The 20,133-nt window shown below is 39.2% G+C and overlaps 1 protein-coding gene across 4 annotated transcripts in view; it reads right to left on the bottom strand.

Annotated features, from left to right (window-relative positions):
- Nucleotides 1-20,133, bottom strand: part of AFG2A (AFG2 AAA ATPase homolog A) — a 226,077-nt gene that overhangs the window by 11,221 nt on the left and 194,723 nt on the right. For 2 of the 4 annotated variants that reach the window (XM_061444152.1, XM_061444161.1), the window contains one exon: nucleotides 10,877-15,761. The exons of 1 other annotated variant lie outside the window; for it this stretch is intronic. In XM_061444152.1, the coding sequence (XP_061300136.1) occupies nucleotides 15,585-15,761 (177 nt within the window). In that variant the 3' untranslated portion in view covers nucleotides 10,877-15,584. Of the gene's footprint in view, nucleotides 1-10,876; nucleotides 15,762-20,133 lie in introns of those variants that run through there. One more of the 4 variants, XM_061444168.1, reaches the window with a different exon arrangement.

Below are 20,133 nucleotides of genomic sequence, written 5' to 3'. Positions count from 1 at the left end.
TTACACTTTTATGGTGGAAAAGGTGGAAAAGATCCCCACCACAACTCTACAAGAGTACAGCAATGTCAGTGGTAGTTTGCTGCATCCCAATAAGAGAATGATAAAATATAATTTTGCCATTAATCTGCTTTTTTTTTTTCTCATTTTATGGGTAATACATCTCCAAAATATTCTATTTTGCATTTGGCAGTTCAAGTATTGAATTAAGTGCCAAGATATCCCTTGCATGCTTGCTGTGGTTTGTTGTACTCTAGAAGAGCTTGCTAGTCGCATCTTGAGATTTTGCTCTGTAATAACAACTATCTGTCAAGGAATATTCAGTGTCAAGGGCCAGATACTGTTCTTAGGGAAATCAAAATTAATGTTGGCTCCCTTTGGGATAAATGAAGTCAGGAGACTTCTGTGTTATGGGGATAGTTTGTGTGTTCTCTCTTTGTTCTAATTACTTTATTATATACCTAATATATGCATGTATTTTACATATATTAAAAAACCCACAACATATTATCCCTCAAGACCGTTTGGGTTAAAAAGGTCAGATTTCCCTCACCAAAAAAGACTGAAAAAACCTTTAACAACAAAGCCCATAAACCACACATGCCAATGCACATACTGTCATGTTACTGATGATCAAGCCTCTCATTTCCACCAGGGTGGGAGACAGGCCATAGAAGAGGCAGGAGCTGTGCTGCTAGGAAAGCTTGTGCCACCTCTCCTGCTGGTTCTCATCCAGAAGAACATGTACATACTTAACATGTGTATGTTATGATACCAAAAATAGTGTGTGTGTGTGTGTTTGTGTGTTTGGGTTGGGGGGGTGGTCCTCTTTTAGATTCCCTCAGTAGCTCTCTATTCTGAAACCACTGGTGTGATTCTTGTTTCTTTCTGTGATTCATTAAACATGGTATTCTTGAGAAGCCAAAGAATTCCAATACATTATGGCCATATCCACTACTCTGTTTAAAGTATCTCAAAGGCTAATTACGATCTTGTATCTATTGCTTCCTAAGTTCAGGAAACTGAAGCTCAGCAGTTTTGGAAATTATGCAGAAAATGGATTATTTCCCCTATAGTAGCATGCTAACTTTCCAGACCACTGCCATAATGCTACTGCAAGATGATATTTCTTGGACCATAGCTGCAATATGGAAGTATTCACAAAGGAGGTACTGTACTGTTGCTTACAGGTCTTTGACGTACATCTGCACTGGTATAATCTGGCTTAAAGGAAGCATCTAATAAAGATAAAAATGCCAAGTGTGCCCTGTTGAAAAAAACAAAACACAGCACATTTTTCTAGCATTCTTACTGTGTGTTTCCAGTGCTTTTTACATTAGCTTAGGAGTAAGTATATCATTGCATGACTGAATTCAGTGTTTGTAGCAATTTCATGTCCTGTTTATTAAACAAATCAAAAAACTCAAAACAGCAAACAGTTCCTCAGTGGGTTCCAGTCTTTTACACATGGAAGGCTAGACAGAGACCTCAGAATATTCAAAAAAAGGTTGTCTTTAGCCTCAGCAGATACTGAGGTCAACTGCTCAGCTGCTATTTATGTCCATACCTCTTAAAATAAGTGAAATAGCTGTCATCACCAGACTGGATTTCAGCTCTGTAGAGGGCTGATCAAAACTTAAACATATATCTGTTAGGACTTAAACACTGTTCTGTTCTCACAGCAAGCTAACACTACTTTTTTATTTCTTCTCCAAATGTTCCATCTCCAGAAACTTGAAACAGAAGCCTACGATATTCTTATGCAGCTAAGAAATAATTTTCAGTATATCGCTATGATATTCTGTGTTGAAGGTATTGTAGAGGGGAAAAAAACCCACAAAACAACCCCCACACCTTTCTTTTACTCTTCTATGATTAAAGAGACATGGAAAAGATCTCTCACCACAACTCTACAAGAGTACAGCAACTCAGAAGCAGTGATACTCATATTTCATCACACAAACAGTGTGAAACATAGGAATTAAATAGAAAACATTTTTGGAGCTGAATTGGTGCCAAAAATTACTTTTCAAAACCATTTGCTTTTCTTTTTTGAACTTGCCACATGAAAAAAAAAAAACTTAGGAGTCAACTACAAATGCTCCAGTAGCTCCTGTAGACTTAAATTTCCAGGATGCCGATTCTTTCAAAGCAGAAGTGCCCAGCAGTTCATAGGAAGTCACAGTAAAAATAAGTTGTTTCTAAGGCAATAAGGGAAAATTCCTATCGTCTAACCTCCCCAGGCAGATCTTGAAAATCTTGTGTTTCATCCTTCACAGTGTTACTGAAACATACTGCCTAGCACTAAATGCTATCTAGATGTCAAGTCAATTCTATAGCAATTACTAATGTCAATCAGAATAAGTTACTGATTATCACCTTCTATACACCGGTCATGGCAGTATGGCAGAACATATAACTCTACTGGAAGGTAAATGCAAAAAGTTGAAGTTTTTAAAAGAAACAAACTCAAAAATTGGCCTCTTATGAAAGAGCTTCTTATTGAAACATAGGAAATATTTGCTACTTAAAATATTAAAAATTGAATCTGCCACTGAAATAGCTAAGAGTGCTGGATTTTCAGCTATTTCATACCCACATTAATTGCAAACTATGGGAAAGTGTGGATTTTTCTGCTTGAAAGGAACAAATTACTTTTCATCATGAAGGGCTTTCCATCATGCCAGGAAATATCCTCCCCCCTCCCCTGCCCTGCAGAAAGGAGAGATAGAAATGAAGAACCCTGTCAGGAAAACCAACAAGGTTACTTGTTATGTGGACAGCAAAGACAGAAGGCATGTAGAAGATAGCACATCTGTGAGCAACTACTAAAAGAGAAAGTTGAGGTAGACAAGTCACTGAGGAGACACTGAGAAGGCCAGCCAGCCACAAACCATGGAAATGTTGGAAGTGGAGGTGCATGTTAAATGACTATGAGTTCAGTTGTTAAAAACAACTTCCTACCTAGTTCCTGTGGGCTGATAACAATATCTAACTAGGATGTCCTACCGGCTCTTACTACATTGGCAATAATCTTTGGCACCAATCAGGTTAAAAGTTGAGGTTCATAAACATACCAGAAATTTTCAAGTACACAAAAAAATTAATTTGCTTATGGCAAAAAACTAACAACTTGTTATACTGACCACGGAATATGATACTCTTAGCTTATCAAAGGAGCAACATTCAAAACAGAGCACAGAAATCTAAAAAAGAGTACCTAAAGCCACTCCTTTCCTTTGGAGTAAAACTGGGAAGTCAAACTTGGGAACAGAGAGATGTATCAATAAAAGCATATTTCATCTCAAGCAGATCTGTAGGTTCCCGTCAACTGATGTTGAGAATTTCTGAAGACATGCTTTTTCTAAAGAATATGCATCTTTCCATGTACTGTTAGGTACCTGAATACCAATATGCATAGTAGTTTATACCTATAAAGATGCAAAGTAAATGAAAGAGGTGCTATAAATGTGAAACACTTTCAACTTTGCTCCTTGCAGAACAGCTAAACTAGCTGCTGTTGATATTAGAGGTAGTTTAGACAGAGACCATTGGTCCATTGGATCTATTATAAACTTACACTTTGAACTAAAATTATAAAAAAAGAAAAAATATTTTCTCAGTATATGTTGTAGAAGACCACTTGATTTCAAGTGAAATCACAATGGTACAAGGAAGGGGCAGACAAACTTCAAGAAATGTTTTCAAAAACATCAATAAAATTGTATTTTGGAGGCAGGTTGAAGAACAGGCTCCAGAGCAAAGCCTTCAACAGCAGAATCCAGTCAGCACTGCATGTTTTCTTCCTCCTCCTTGCCCAGGTTGCATATGTAGTGCACCAGAAAGACAGCATGCGTTTCCTACTGCTCTTTCTAGTTCTGGGAGAGGAAAAAAAAAAAAAAAACAAACAAAAAAAAACAACAAGAAAAAAAGAAAAAGACAATGGAGTTCCCAGCGCTGTGGACTTCACTAACCTCAAATGCATTTTTACTCTTGGTAATAAAAATTAAGTTGCACAGCCTCGCTGGAAAGTAAAATTCACAGACACCAACTGAGCTGTTTAAAGCCTGCTGACACTACTGAAGACTCAAAGCCACTCTACTGGGCCCTGAAGCAAGCCATAATACATGGCAAGACACATGGCTTAGTCAAGTGTATTAACATTCAGCACTAACCTCATCAGTGCATTGTTTTATCTAGCTCCCAGCTGATTTCCTGACAAAGAGCATTACCAAAAAGTGAACTTCTGAGGAAAACAAAAGCAAGGCCTTCATGAAGTTCTTGGCAGTTGTAAGCAAGAGCCAATTCTTACGTTTATTACACACTCATTGTTTTCAAATGGAATTTGGATTATGCCCCATTTTGCAAAACCAAATGCAATATGACTTTTTGCAATATACTTTTCCACAGTTTACCTTTTCTGAAGAGAACTTAATCTCTTTATCAGAAGAATGGTCTGGACACAAGCAAATAAAACTCAAATCCCAGTCTCCTCAAAGAACTTCACTAGAAAGGATGCCTCAGCAAAAGCTTACAAATGCTCCTGTATTACATGCTTGCTTGCTGAAATATGCCATATCCCAAATCACTTCCACATAATCAGTATTTTCAGCACCACTTGCTGCTCTGCTGAGCTGTGCAGAGGACAACAACCCTCTCTGGCAGGGAATGGGAAAGAAGCAGCATAACAATGCCAGAAGAGAAAGAGGAAGGTGGAAAGGACAAAAAAGATGACAAAAGCTCAGCAGGAGAAGCAGATCAATAGCCAGGCTTGCCTTTTGGCAGAAAAGTGCCAAGAGTTTCTTCTGCATTTCACAAAAGCAGTGCAAATAATTCCTGTTTTCAGCAGCTTTCCCCCATGTATTTAAGTCATTAAGTTTAGGAATCATTAAATTATTTGCTGTACCTGTATGCAACAGAGCAAACGTAAACTGAAAGGTACCATCAGTGTAGCTGACGGGGCCACGAACAACATGCTAGATGCTTCCCATGGCATGGCAGCATCCAGCTGAGAGAACTGAACTATTTTTTAACATAACATCTCAAAGCAGCACTTACTTATGAGATTAATATGCCTAGAAGCCTTTCAGACTGCTGCTTGATGTCAGAAGTGAGATGCGAGTGCACTGGGAAACACACTGCCTAGGATGCAGCTCTGGAAGTTGCGTGTGCAGGGGGGGTGGTTTTGTGGAATGAGCTGCAAAGGAATAAACCTCCCTCGACTTCTGCTTTGAATGCTCCACTGCAGAAAGACTTTGGTGAGGCTACATTCTGTTCTAACTTCTTATTTCACTGTTTCCCCACCCAGCTGCACACAAATTCTTATAAATGTTATGTACAGACTTGCACAAAATGGAGACTGACACTGGTTCTTGGAGGATTTCCCAGAGCAAGTTTAACAGAGATTATATAACATGTTAAATCTGTGTTGGTTGTTTTTTTTAATATGGATGTTATTATACTAGTAGTTTATTTTTTCTAGCTTACCCCTCCAACCACCCTTCCAAATAATTATGTTTTGCAGAGATTAAAAACCCGAGGTTATTATACGCATTCTGTTTCCAGCCCTTACATAAGGCAGGACAAATGTGTTACAACTGCAGGGTCTTAGCATGTCATAACAACCATTATTTTCCTTCCACACACACACTACTATCACCATGAAGGGGGATCTTTCCTTTAGTTGCTGCAACAGCAGAACTTTAGAGCTAGCACAGAACTTTGAGATCCCCTGACTGAAGGGTAGAGTATAGAAATAAAGTACTTTACAAAAGAGGGAGAGAGTAAGTCTCATGAGGGAGAAATGTCTTCCTAAGGTGTCACAATAAGAACCAACTGGGCCATCAAATTTGACTCCTAGCCTGAAAAGCTTCCTACAGAGCAACAACAGCTTCTACATGTGGGGAAAACAGCCTCGGTAAAAAAGTACCAACAAAACAATACAACTTTCATTTAAAACCAGCCTCAGTTTCAGAGAAAGAAAACATGTCCTACATTGCTAATTTATTTTATCCGGTAAAGAGTAATTTTAACCCCATGTGTGATTGGAAAGCATGGTACAATTTTCAGGAGCTTAAGATATCAGCGGGAATATCATTTTAGATATATTTCATGCATATAGATGTATTTTAAATCATGCCACCCCTGAGATCCAAGGCAGGAAATAACCTGGAAGCGGAAAACTCAAGAGCAGTGTGGGGAGGACAAACACAAGGCTTGCCCAAACCAGAAAGCACGTGGAGGTGTTTATGAAGGAGCAATGATCAAAGCCTCAGACCTCATGTTGTTCTACTGCCACCACTTTAAGGACCATTTGCTGCTTAGCAGCAGCAAGAAAAGAAAAAGAATGACTGCTCTTCACTGCAGCAGAGTCCCTGCAGCTCTCAGATAACAGCAGCACATTCACTGTTGAGAGAAGTTTTCTTTTGTCTTTTTTTTTTCTGCCTATGAGGTGTTACTCCTGTCCCCTGAGGACCAATTGGTGTTCCTACCTGTACAGAGACCACCAAATGGAACTACTACAAAAATAACTTAAGTTGCTCCAGAGCATGGCAAAGTGCCTCAGAAGAGAAGTCACCTAGAACACATTCTGCTCACACTTCCAAGCTCAGTCTCAACTTCTTCAGCTTCTTCTGTGGTCTCTTCCAAGACAATGCAATAGGATACATCCATCTTAAAATTATAAGACACTCATCACAGTGAGGATATTGACTCTTCCCAAAAAGTCACACTAAGTCCAATCCTAATGGAACTGACTTCAACATATAAAACACATCTTTGTGCAAAGCCATCTCCAAGATGCTCTTCCAAATAAGCCCTTTCGAAAACACACCCAAAGCAAACAGTGAACCATACTTTATTCTGAAGGAACCACCAGACAAAACCCAATTGGTTTGGCTGAGAATACTCTTGACATTCATACACTTCCATTTTAGATACCATCAAAATAGGCACCTGCAGTAACGCAGAATTTTCTTTTTTCATTTGATCTATTGTAATTTCTTTTACAGGGTTAGAACTTGAGGAATTTAAAACAAAAATAAAGCCTAAAGGTTACTAACAATATCTCCTCCACCTGATGCTCAGCGTGAGGCTGATTTTGTCATCACAGTGTGCAAATTCTGCCTGGGTGAACACGGACAACATAACCTCAAATTAATTTGAAATAGTCACCATGTCCATACCAGGGTGGATGCTACACTGCTGGCAGGGATAAATAAGGGGAAGTTATAACAGCAAATTGTCTAAGTAAGTCTTGTTTGGGCAGTGCAGCAGAGCTTACCAGCAGCAATGGCCACAGCAACAGCACAGGGCACTGCCTCAGTTTCTTCTGAGGCTTTGTGCAGCACAGAAAACACCAGTCCAAGGATGCTGTTCTTCTCAGAGCTCTGCTTCAGCTCTGCTGCTGGAGACGGCACACAGCTGCTCTTACCCAGGCTAGGGTGCTGTTCTGGGACCCTGCTCTTCATGCTATGCCATCATTTCTGCCCTGCAACACCTCCCACACTGCTCCCCCTGTCCTGTGCAGCTTCCTGCACATAACTCACATCAGCTCTTTGCATGTCCTTTTTCAAAAGTCACAGAAAACCAGTAGTGAGGAACAAAATGATCTGTTGAACGTACAAGATCCTTCTGATGGCTACAGATGCTTCTAGAAAAATAAAACCTCTGAGCTTGTTACTGTTGCTGTGGGTTTTCCTTCTCTATCTCATTGTTTTTCTTGTAGAGTTTAGAAATAAACGAGTGGACTTTAGAAGAAAGGAGGAAACTTTGCACACACACTTTCTACTCTTTTCTTTTCCTCCCCACTTTCTTAGATTTTTATTCCCCAACTCTTCTTCTTCTTCTCATTGAGAAAAAGGGCAGAACTCCCCTCCTTCCTCTTGATAACATTACCTGATACTAAATTTCTGAAAAAATCAGAAGTCTTAACTTTTTCTTCTCAAGTTTCTTCAACTGTTCTGAACCCTGCCAATGATATGACAATTAAATATTTCTAGGAGGAAAAAAAAAAAGATCTGTAAAAACTCTCTGCACATGTGGGGCTTGCTGCATATCAAGAGGGGTTCCTCCAAAGACTTCAGAGAGGTCTCACTGCCATACACATCAAACACCTTGTGCTGCCCTGCTGCCACCGTACATACACCTTAAGCATCTGAAGAGTCAAACTCCAGAAACACATCTGCTAATCTAGTGCTGATGGGGTTAATGAGATCAAAGCCAGATTCCACTTGGTGCTTAGCATAGAGACACTTCCTATATAGGGCCAGGGTGATTGTAGCCTTCCCTCAGATCACCATCACACTGAAATCAGCATCAAAATAACACAAATCAGCCCCTACTCTGATTATAATCAGTATTCCCACTTTCTGTCACCTTCCAACTCCATCAACCCCCACCCTTCCACATTAAAGTCAGTCAGTGTTTAATCTCAGGGTAATCTTCCTAATTCACATGTTTATTTTCAAACATTTTTCTATCTCCTCTCCCACCTTTCCCTCACCACTGTTAATCAGTAAGGGCTTCACCAGTCGATGCAGGCACTCACCTTTTCACCCAGCAGACAAAAGGATCCCAAAATTCCGATCCCAACACGCAAGTAGGGAAAGAACAGCTTTCCTACCATCTTCTTTTAAGTCTCTCCCGGCAAGTGCAGGAAAGGGCCTAACAAAGCTGTATGCAGCCAATTGTGTTATCAAGGGACTTGGCACTACCAGCTGATACTTGATTACTATTCATCCCTCAGGAAAATAAAACACCCTTTTGTAGTAAAAGTGTAACCGGTTACTATGATGCATTGCATATTAACAAAAGCACTTTTTTACTAAAATTACAGATGATGAAAGCCTGGAAACGGAATCAGACCAAGGTAACCCGTTGTTTCTACATGTTTAACCAAGACATGTAGACAGTTTAACCAAGATTTTTACAATACTAAGAAGAAAGTGGTGGTGAGTTATGTCACACATTTGTACATAAAATGGTAATGAGTTCTGTAAAACTAATAGTAAGGATAACATCTTCTGTGGTAGTGACCTTCCTGGTGTCGCATCCTTTGTACGCGACGGCCAGCACTGTAGTAACCTCAGTTTTCACAGGGTCTGTCTAACATTTTTGTGCCTTTTTTGAAATCCACACAGAAGTTTTCAATATACTTTCCTATTTCCTTTATTTTAAAATTATTTTTTAACCATGAGTACTTATTAACCATGAGTGCTTATTAAAGAACTTAGCTATCTGAAAGGCATATTTTACACTAGGTAGAAGGGTAAAATTTGCTGGTTTGGTGGAATAATCTCTACTTAGGTGGTGAGGAACCATTCCAGAGTATTAAAGGATTTGTTTGTTTGCTAATCTACTTAAGCACCCATAGGCCTTAACATCCACAGCTTGTGTGCTTTAGGGATCTTTCATGTCGGTGGCCACTCACAATGCAGTAGCTCTGCATAAAAACTGCAGATTTAGGCTCATGGCAGTGCAGCAAGTTGACTAGTGGGACACTCACCTGAAAAGAGCTATGTGGCCTTGGTCCACTCACCTGCCAAATCCTGCTCTACGTTCCTCATAAGCAATGCCTGCCTGTATGCAGCACAGGCAAGTCACTCTGCTACTTGCATCTTGCACTTCTGCATCAAAACCAATCAACTCTCTGTTAAGACAGCAATCCACAGACCATGGAAACACCTCACATAATGCAAATAAGGCTATACGAACACATTTCACATCCTCAGTTTGGTAAAAACTTGCTGACAGAAAACGGAGGTAGCTTTAAACGGCATTAAGCAAAGCTGGCTTGATGTAAGCAGCTACCCCTGTGTGAAATTTGAAGCTCTTGCCAGCAGTGTGGAGGGAAGACATGACCTCATTATTCCACAGCCCAGATAATCCGTTCCTGGATAAAGTGAGAGCTGACAAGTATTTCACCTTGAAGGTTATCAAAGCCCTTTCCACACTCTGCTGATGTGGAGCCATTTACTTTACCAAACAGGGATGTGAAAACTCCTGTCTGTTACTAAAAAGATAAAAAAAATCAGAGGTGTGTGTGGTTAAGAGCACACTGCCATGCCACACAGACACAGGTATTGAGAGGAAGAGAACAACAGCATTTCCAGAACCATTTATGCAAACAGGATATATTTGCACAAGTTGATAAAATATTTTTCTCAGTATTTTGAGAGTTACTGTTCTCAATTCCTTCCACCTATTTTAAGGCACTTTCTGTAGATAATTGCCATGGGGCCTCTCTTGACATCAGTTATCCCTTTTGGACCTCCAAAAAGGTAGTTCAGCTCTTAGCTGTGATAAATCACTGTCTGGACTGTCTTTAAGCATTTCTTCAATGAGTACTGAGGAAAGCGAGAGCGACTCCGCTCCCTTAATCTTTTAGATGAATCCAAGCTTTATTGCCGTGGGTCTTGCATAGGCACAGGCAGTCAACACACTAGCCTCAAATTTTGTGGGAAGGATCTGAAATCTATTTGAGCAATGACTCTACACTAATTCAAAGGGAAAGAATGTCATCTGGTTGCCATTGCCTTTTCTTGCCATCCCTGGGCTCTTGCTGGAGGCCTGCCACGCAAACACCAGGGTTTGGTCCTTGGCGGACTAGTCAACAGAGAAAACACAGATTTATCAGGACTCTGGAGCCCTTGGATTTAAGTCTGCAGGGAAGAATGACACCATTTAAAATATTTAACACAGAACATATAAAGCCCTGGAGGAAATGCATGGCTGAGTTTCCTGCAGAAAAGATTAATAAATGAATAGGTAGCAGTTGCAAAAAAAAGCAGACACAAGCCCCAAGATTAGGAATAGGTTTCAGTTGAAATATTTGTCTTACAGATGTTAACCTGCCATTCAAAACGTGCACAACTACAACTGTGATTCTACTCCCTAGTAAAAGCTCTTTATTAAATTGCACACATTAGATTACCTACAGTATTTTCTTTCGTGTCAGGAAAAAAAATGTGTCAGCAAAAGCAGAAGAATTTGGGGTTCATAGTAGGTAAAAATTACAGCAATTCACTACAACCATAACAAGAACATTAAATACAAATACAAAAGGGTCACAATGTAAAACCAATCTTCCAAATGCAACTCTTTTATAGGTTAGCTCCATATTGATCAGGACCTCAAGACACAGTTTGGAGCAGCTACAAAAAGCTTTACATAGGCCACCTGGCTCCTGAGTTCAGTGGCCATCAGTTTATGCTGGAGTAGCCAAAATGCAAAGATTATTCACTGTCCTTCATCCCACCTGTCCTTATGTGCTGGCTTTGTCAGTGGTGGCCAAAGAGTGGGCCTCCCCATCATATGTGTCATGAGCAGGTCAAGGCGCAGGTCAGTTTGTCCCAGCTCCCACTGCAAGCCACTTCCTGCACCCTGACTGCATTAGCACATGGGTAATCCCAAACCACAGGAGTGTGAAGGAAGCACATTCAGTTTTGTCCCAGCTTTGCGATCACAGGTAGCAGGGAGAATTCTTCATGCCTGCTTTTTACTAATTCTTTCACGGGCTTTTGGCAAGGTTTTGACAGTAGGTGTCTGCCTGACTCTTCATCTTCCAAGTACAATTGCTTCTAAGTTTTCTCCTACTTATCACTACATATTGAGCTACCCCAACCACTGGACATTTGCTTTTCTAGTTTTGGTAATACTGTTTCGCCCACCCAATTGACCGGTTTCTCTGGGAGAGCCAGAAACATCCAAAAGCCTTAAGGATCTGCCTCCTCCACAGCACTGATACTTGCCTGTTGCAATAAGGAGAGTTCTCCCGCCCATGAACTTGTGTCCATCACTTAACTTCAGCTTAATGGGCAGTACACACTATAAAACACCAGGCTTTAGAGTTTGGCTTTCTCTCTACTCCTCTCCACACCTCATCAGCACAGAGTCTGAAGCCTTCACAGGGAAAAGCCATCTATAGCCAGCCTTCCTGCAGCAAGAATCGCCTGATGTTCAGTTATAGGAGCATTATGTTTGGCACGTGCCCAGTTTCTGAAGGAGAAGAACCACAGTTTGACATTTAAAATGAGTAAAGAAACTGAAAGGAAAGAGCCAGCATACACAAGCCAGAAAAATAAACTTTCAGGGTACAATATTTGAAAGGGCTGACAAATCTAAATCCAGTGATTTTGAATATCCATCTTTGAAAATTATCTTGTCCCTGATGTTCACCCTTGCACCTGAACTCAGTAAACCTATGTTCTGTTCTCATTTAGCGACTGCAGAAAAATTATCCACAATAAACTTCATTCTTTTTCCAGGATTAAGAATTGTATATCGCACCTGCAGTGAAAATCTGGTTTATACATTAGGGAGAACACAGGACTGAACTTTTTCTCAAGTTAAGTGAAGACATTTTTTCATTTTGATCATAAATATTCTCCTGGTCATTTTTGGCAAACCTGTCAAAAGACATTTTATGCCAATTTCAAAGACGCTGTTATTGGAGGAAAAAGTTAGACTTTGTATTTAAACAAAATGTGCCTGAAACGTTGAAAAGCTGATTTAATGTTAACAATTCTGCAACTCAAGCAGTATTGGGGCCAAAAACTGGCTCCAAAAGATAATGGCAGGCAGGAAAAAGACTGTATTTCTAAAGAACGTAAAGAAATAAGTCTAGGAACCACTTCAGCAGTTAAAGAGAGGATGGAAGAGATTCTTCTCAGATTCATTCTCTTCTATTCACAGGGGCTCTATCATTTTATTAAAAGTAAATCTCAGGGAAACATCCAACAACAGTAAACGTGATTAACCCAGCAGAAGAAAGAATGCCTCTATCTTTGATTTACTCTGAAGCATGGAGGTGTTCAGGCTTATATGTCCTCACACTGCAAGCAATTTGATTTAGTGCCAAGGCACAATGTGTTCAGTAAAACACCCTGTGAAAAGTTCAGCTCTGAATTAAAAAACACTCATTTAAATGACAGGTTAATGGAAGATACTTCAGAAGTGCTCTGTCCTACAGTGCCTTCATCAGTAAGTTCCAATGAGAGGGTGAGGGTGCAAAAGTGTTCACCAGGCTGGATTCTGAAAGGACTAGGTTGCTGATATGCTTTGGCCAAAACTGAATTTTTGGTTACTTTCCAGATTTTTGTGAAGTTTCAAGGTGGTAGTTCATGATAATGGTGATCTGTCATTAGGAAAGAGAAGGGGAATCGCCACACCTTCCTTTAAATCTCAATTTATCTGTGGCTTGGGATGGAGCAAGATTTTGAGTGGAATCAGTCTTTGGGAGCAACAGAAACCTTCTAGGGACTTCAGATTTTAACAGTATCTTGCTTTTTTAAAAACCAAGTCCTACAAACCCAACGTAAAAAAAGGCAGCTTCCTACATTTAAAATCCCTTCAGGCATGTAGGTATGTATCAAGAGATTTGGTACCACGTGGATACATGTGGTACTGTGCAGATGAGAGGACAAATGTTTGCAGGGATAGGTTCTCTCCTAAAGCATGAACAGCAGTCATGGACCAGCATTCTCTCCTAATGTCCTAAAATTCAATGTGCAAATTCTCACTAGTGGCAACAGAAGCCCACGTACAGAAAGGGCAGCCAGCTCCTACCTGCCTCTCTCCGTTCAGATTCTTGCGTTGGTGGACATTCCCAAGGGATCTGACTGAACACTTCCCAAGAAATGGCGATTTAGTTTTGCTACGGATCTGGAGCATCAATAGTGTTATTTTTAGGATATAAAATTATAAACAGAATTCATTATTGGCAGTAAAAACTAGTTTTTCTTTCCTTCCTTCAGGAACACACACTGGAGGAAAGTACCAGGGGATAACAGTGTGGCATTTAATTTTTGGAATTATCAAAAATGCAATGGTTATAATAAACAGTTCACAACCTGAGTTTCAAGATGTAGTATATAAAAGTTAGAAAAAGATGATAAAGTAGTTTCAAATACAGTCTTGATCCCCAAGGCAACTTTTCCAATTTATAATTTTCTTAATTCCCTCTGTCTGTTGTACTATTAAAAGGTCAAACAATGAAAAAAGAAAAAAAACTGCCCATACATCACATGAACTAAGTGAACGACATGCTTTTTCTCATGCTCTAACCCTTTTCAGAGATAGTAAAATTAAATGCTAATTATAACAACAAGAGTTTAAAATAAAATAGAAAAGTTGCTATATAAAAATAGTATATTTCTGTTTAAAAGCTGCAAATTATGTACAGAGTGGAACTAAAAGAGAAAAACCATAATCAAGGCCAAGAGATTACTTTTAAAATTTCATATTGATAACTTAAGTAAATATAGTAGAAGTCTCTCTTAGATATACACAAATTTCTCATAAATTTATGGAAATTTCTAAATAATTACTACTCTTCTGAATATATATCTAATGGCTGCAAGAAAGAAAAGTCTTCAGAACCATCGATAAACAAATCCAAAAAATAACTTTACACAGAGCCTAAAAATATATTTGTTTACTTCAACAAATGAAAGCTGGATTTGGCTAAAATTTTGACCTGGAAAGCCTTCTATTTACCTGCAAAACACCAGGAAAACACAGAATTCCCCACTGAAATTGAGGGGGTTTATTTTTTTTTCTTTCCTATTTTGATTCAAGTTTGTATTGTTTTTGCTTTATCTTTCCCTCTATTTTTCATGTATGGAATAGAAAAGCTCAGTCTTTCTACTGTGGGGGAAAAAAGCTGAAAATGAGTTTACTTATCTTCATTTCATATTGAGTGCAAAGTAGAGAACCTATAAAGACCCATAGTCATTTCAATATAACAAAGAAATAAGCCCAAAAGATTTTACCTGTCCCTGAACTATTTTGTGGTCATTTATAACAGTTTTTGCAAGGAGGTTTTCTTATTCATTAATTAGTATTCATTCAAGTGGCCAGCTTTAAATTACCAATCAACATTCCTATTTATTTTGATGGAAACAAACAAATAACAATAGAAATCTTTTGCTGAGGCCTGGCAGTGGTTTTCGGTTAGCCAAGGGATGTACAGTTTTAAAGATGCCTAATTCCCAGTACGTGTAAAGAGGAGTTGTTTAAAACCAAAAACAAATGTTTCATTGTCATCAGTCATGATACCTTAGCTTTACCTCGGAAAACTCTATGTTCATCAAGCCTGTTTGGCAGCTTTTCTGGAGATCATAAATCAAAAGGTTCAGAATAATTGTCAGCATTTTTTGTAGTGAGGCCACTCCTCAGGTCTGTGCCTCACTGAGACAGTCCCTGGGATCAGACTACGGCTGAGGCAGGAACAAATGAAGGCAGTAATGACACTTGCTGCTACTCTCTTTAGGGCCAAGAATCCACCAAAAATTCAGAATTTGATAATTACTTTTTGATTTACAGATACACACTCCAATAAATTGACTTAAACTAACAATCTTATCACCTCCAAAATGCAGATTATACCACTGGAACTGTAAAAATATGAAGTTTTACATGATACCAGTTATGCTCCAAACTTCCACATAGGCATTTATTATGACAATTCTGCACTTGAGTTAATTTCAGACACTCTACTCACAATACAAAATTCTTTGGCTTTTGACAGCTTTACAAAGGAAATACACTATTCACACTGTGAATAGGTGTATGTATTAATTTGCCTTTCAAAGCGCGTGCAGTCCACTTTGCTGCTGATAATCTGCATAAAACTGGATTAACGAATCAGGAATTCTCGGGGTCACAATAGTCAGTGCGTACCGAAAGTGCTGTCCCATGATAGATTTGGCATGTATGTCTTCCTGAAGAGCTAGAAGGGCTGCTTCTCTGCAGACTGCTGTTATCTGCAAAGAAACAATAAAGAAAACCCCCACAAAAAATTACTATTATAAAATACATTACTTGAAAGGAAGAAAGCAAACACAAGACACCAACATACTCTAAATGCCAGACGCTCACATGGTCAGATTTTCTCCAACTATTTTTAATAAATGAGGTTGTGGGTGATTAGGACATCCAAGAAACAGGATATAGCTCAAAATTGAAACCACAATAACATTACATTTCATATTACAGGATGTTGCAAATTAACTTAATAATCATATTACCTTGTGTTAAACTCCACACGACACCTGATAAATTAAAGCCCCAACAACAAGAGATACATTTTTCTGTCCCTAAAGCACAGGAGCAGATATTCCCAGGTTCTGTGGGCACTTTTCTTTCTCAACTTTACACTGGGAAAGAAGTAAAAACAATTAATTCCAAAAGGCAGGCTAGAAGGAGAGAGCAGTGGAAGGGGAGGAGGGTTAAGGTCTCATAACCTGCAATGTGTTTTTAAGCTCTCTGGACTTTAGACAGCGGAAACAGACTGATTCCAGTGTCATTCTAAAGACACATTACTGTGGTGAAAAGAGCTTGCAGAATGAAAAGAGATATTGTGATTTCCAGTGCAACAGGGAAAACAGTGATTGATATTGACTGCTCCCTTATATCTGTAAGTGAAAGAGCCAGCTGAAACACATTTGTCCAGCTATTCAGCATATTTTCTCTGTTTGTTCACTTACTGAAAGGAGTTCCCCTGCTTATGCTGTGCTAATGGTTGCCAAAGCTGTTTAGTAGCTTTTCAGAGGATTTAGCAGCATGTTTAGGAAGCTTTCAAGAGAAAACATGCATGGATTTAGATGGCTTTGTCAAGTTACAACAATATTACTGTTAGTTCTGTGCTGCTCTAATGAGCAGTGAAGCTAAACACTGCTCTTATGCATTTTAATGCTTTTCAGGACTTAGAGACAAATGTGGAAGTTAAATGTGGAAGCATAGCTGAGATTTAGTGCACCAACTTCTTGCAGAGGTAAGTAATACATCATCTGGAAAGTTAACGGAGGGATACTGGTCTTCCTGTTCAGGTTTTTCTCCAAGTAGACAGTGTGACTATTTCCCTATCTCAACACAAAAATAAATCTACTTAAAGAAAAAGAAAAAAACCCAAACTGGATCAAACCTCCCTTCCCCCATCCATGTCTAACACCAAACCTAGAAATCTTTCAAAAAGGAGAAGACTTGATGGAAAAGCATCTTGGACTCTAAACTTGTGTTGGTCTTTGAAGGAGGGGTCCATTTCCCCTTGATAAATAGTGCAATAAGGCAAGTTTTACATAAACGAAGAGGAAGAGACCTGCTGGGGGTTTCTACAGGCATCATTATAAAACCCAGCATGTACTACAGCAAGTTTTGACTGCTGTATTCTGCTCACAGAGTCCATCATCGATCTATAACATCAGAATTATGAAGGAGGGTATCACTACAGCACAAGACGTTCACTTTTTTGGAGCTGATAGGTTTTATTGAAGGAGAAGCTGAAGACTCAAGTTGCCAGATCCAAGAAAGAAGGAACAGCACTGCCAGTCTCATTTATTCCTGTTCCATTTGAACACTGATACTCTTAGGAGGAATATCAGCCCATATGCTGATACCTCTGATGATGCTTTTTCTCTATGCTTTCCCAAGAGTATCAGTAACGATGATGATAATGAACCTCCAAAGGGTTTTTTGGTTTTAATTTTAATCTTAAAGACTGAACTAAGTTCTGCTATTACTGAAAACTACTAGACATGAGGAAGCCCAAGAAAACTGATAATTATTTTTTATTTTACTTCCCAGGAACATTTCAGCTGCTTTTAAGGAAAGGAGAATTTTAAGGCATGAACTATCATTCTCCCTTTTCCTGGCTGCACTCAGAATTCTTGTGGACTAAATATTTTATGTATTATTGAGTAATAAACAGCAGGCATTCTGGCACAGTGTTTAGAATTTGGGCCCTTGTGTCTGGTCACAGAAGTCACATGGCATTGTTTCCATTCCTTGGCTAACCCAGAGTATCAGGTTTCTGAGGTAAGAGATTCAACAAGGCAAGTGTGATTATTTTTCTTCATTCAAGTATGCAAACTCAAAAAAAAAAAGTCCTCACCAGCATTCTCACTAGCTAATAAAGCTAAATCACTTGTGGAAAGCAAACACAAGGAGTAATACAGCCACAGTGAAATGAGAGCAAATTCATCTGGTGAAATCTACTGTGTTATTGGCCTAAGGTCTCCTAGTTTTTCATAGATTTGTCACAGTCACATTAGGGCATTTCTTACCACACTAAGCAATGGAAGGGTTTTTAAATGTCATTTCTGCCAAAATTTAAAACAAACATAGATTGGGTCAAGTGAGGTAAAGAGGGAACACAGCAAAAAGGGCCAAATTGACAGCAGAGGAAGGAAGAAAACCCATGGCTTTGCAGCAAGGTACATATCCATCCCAGGCTTAGTGACACTCCAAAACCAGAAGCTGCATCTAGATCATCAGTTTTAAAAACTTGCACCAGACCTATCCTCAGTGAATTTGTCCAATTACTTTCTTAAATCACTTCTCCTTTTGGCCTACACAACATTATCCTGTAATGTTCATAGTCAAACCATGCATTCTATAAAAAAGCATTTTGGCTTGTCTTAAACCTGGTAATTTCAGCCAGTGCCTCCTAGTTCCGGTGTTACAAGAACAGTGATTCATCTGTTGCTTCCCATTCACCTTCTCTGTACTGTCAATGATTTTACAGTCTTATCTCATCCCCTCTCAGTCAAGTCTTTACAGAGTCCTCAGTGATTCAGTTCCAGCTCCTGCAGAACTTGGCCATCCTTCAGCCTGTCTGCCATGTCGCCTTCACTAACTAGTTCTTCTCTGTTCTTGTGCTGTTGAGCTGCTGAAGCCACACGGCACAGAGGGAGCCATACCATGGCAAAGCAGTGTTCCTGGGTTCCCTTTCTATTACTGTATCTGCCATCATATTAGTGCCAAGATGATTTTTCTCAGATTATCCACACTGCATCCAGTATCTTTTCCTGAGTGACAATATCTAATTTAGGTTGCATGCCTGTGAATTTGAAACCTGGGTGATTTTTCTCCATTGCATTTATCAGGATGAATAGCCTCTGCCTGCCTCTATAAATGAATGCTGTGAACCAACATTACATATCTGCCAGTTTTAAGACAATGCTTAATGATGTTCAAATACAAATCCAAGGGATCACCATTTTTACCTTTTCAATATTAAAAAAGACAAAAAAGTGAAGTCTTTTGCATCTCTGTGTGCTGTGAGGAACACAAATAATGTCCTAGTCCTCTTCCAAAGGCAAAATTGCACCTTGATGTATTGAAGGACAAAATAGATATTCTTGACTGCATCTGAATACAGGGTGGCTTTTAGCATTGACTGTTAAAGCAGTAATGAAGACATTAAGTGATTGACAGAAAGAAGAGTGATTAAACAGGCCAGGCACCAGGTAATTAAGCAATAACTACTGAGCTCTGAGGTGTTATTGCAGAGATGAACAGCCAGCCAGGTGTGGTTGAATACTACCGAATCCAGGAGCACCGGAATACACCCTAGTTTGATTCTTAATTTAAATTCTAAATCAAAGTTTAACAAACACAGTTGTCATTTTCAATGTAATGAGAGCAAATTACTGGTCTTACATTAGTCTGCTGTCTGCAGACCTCTTCTAGTGTGGAAGTAATTTTGAATTCATGTGTTAAAACCATATTTTTATAAAGGACTGAGTTATCATCTCAATGAGTGCTTTAAGATCAGAAAATAAGCAACTAATTTAGAATCCCACTTTAGAGTCAAAAAGGCAACTGTATTGAGTTATCCTGGGAGGAAAGGAGAGCAAAAATTTGCTATCTTAACCACCTGTATACACACTGACCAGTAATAAGCAAAGCCACACACAAGCTCACAGCTAAGGTGCAAATAACTGAATCCCAAAGGAAACTGATTTGCACCTAGTCATACTTCCCCCTCACACTTACTCCCAGCAACAATAAAATGCCCAGTTACTGTTCCCTGAATAAACAGTATTCAACATAACCCATCTTTCTCTCGAAACCATTGGTTACACTGGGTGATTCAGTTTGGCTGACTCTCCCCCACTCTGGCATTAAGCACCGACTCTTTCCAGTGGACTGAAAGTCCTTTTCACTTACTTTGTATTTAAAGTGTTCTAAACAGCTTTAAAGAATTTTTTTTTTCCCCTCAAAAAAAGGAGGAAAAAAGAAATGAGCTTCTGTGTTAAAGCCTTAGGTATTTTCAAGAAAGTGGTTTTGTAAGTGCAGAGTCTGTTGGGAACACCTGTGAATGTCGGGTTTAATTGGGCTGCAGCTGGTGTCGAT

The sequence above is a fragment of the Pezoporus flaviventris genome, unplaced genomic scaffold (genome assembly GCF_033815535.1).
Source record: "Pezoporus flaviventris isolate CSIRO_AGI_PZ_B2104156 unplaced genomic scaffold, CSIRO_AGI_Pfla_v1 ptg000002l, whole genome shotgun sequence".
Classification (NCBI taxonomy): Eukaryota; Metazoa; Chordata; class Aves; order Psittaciformes; family Psittacidae; genus Pezoporus; species Pezoporus flaviventris.
The sequence above is the reverse complement of the archived record's forward strand: the minus strand, read 5'-3'. Positions and strand labels throughout refer to the sequence as shown.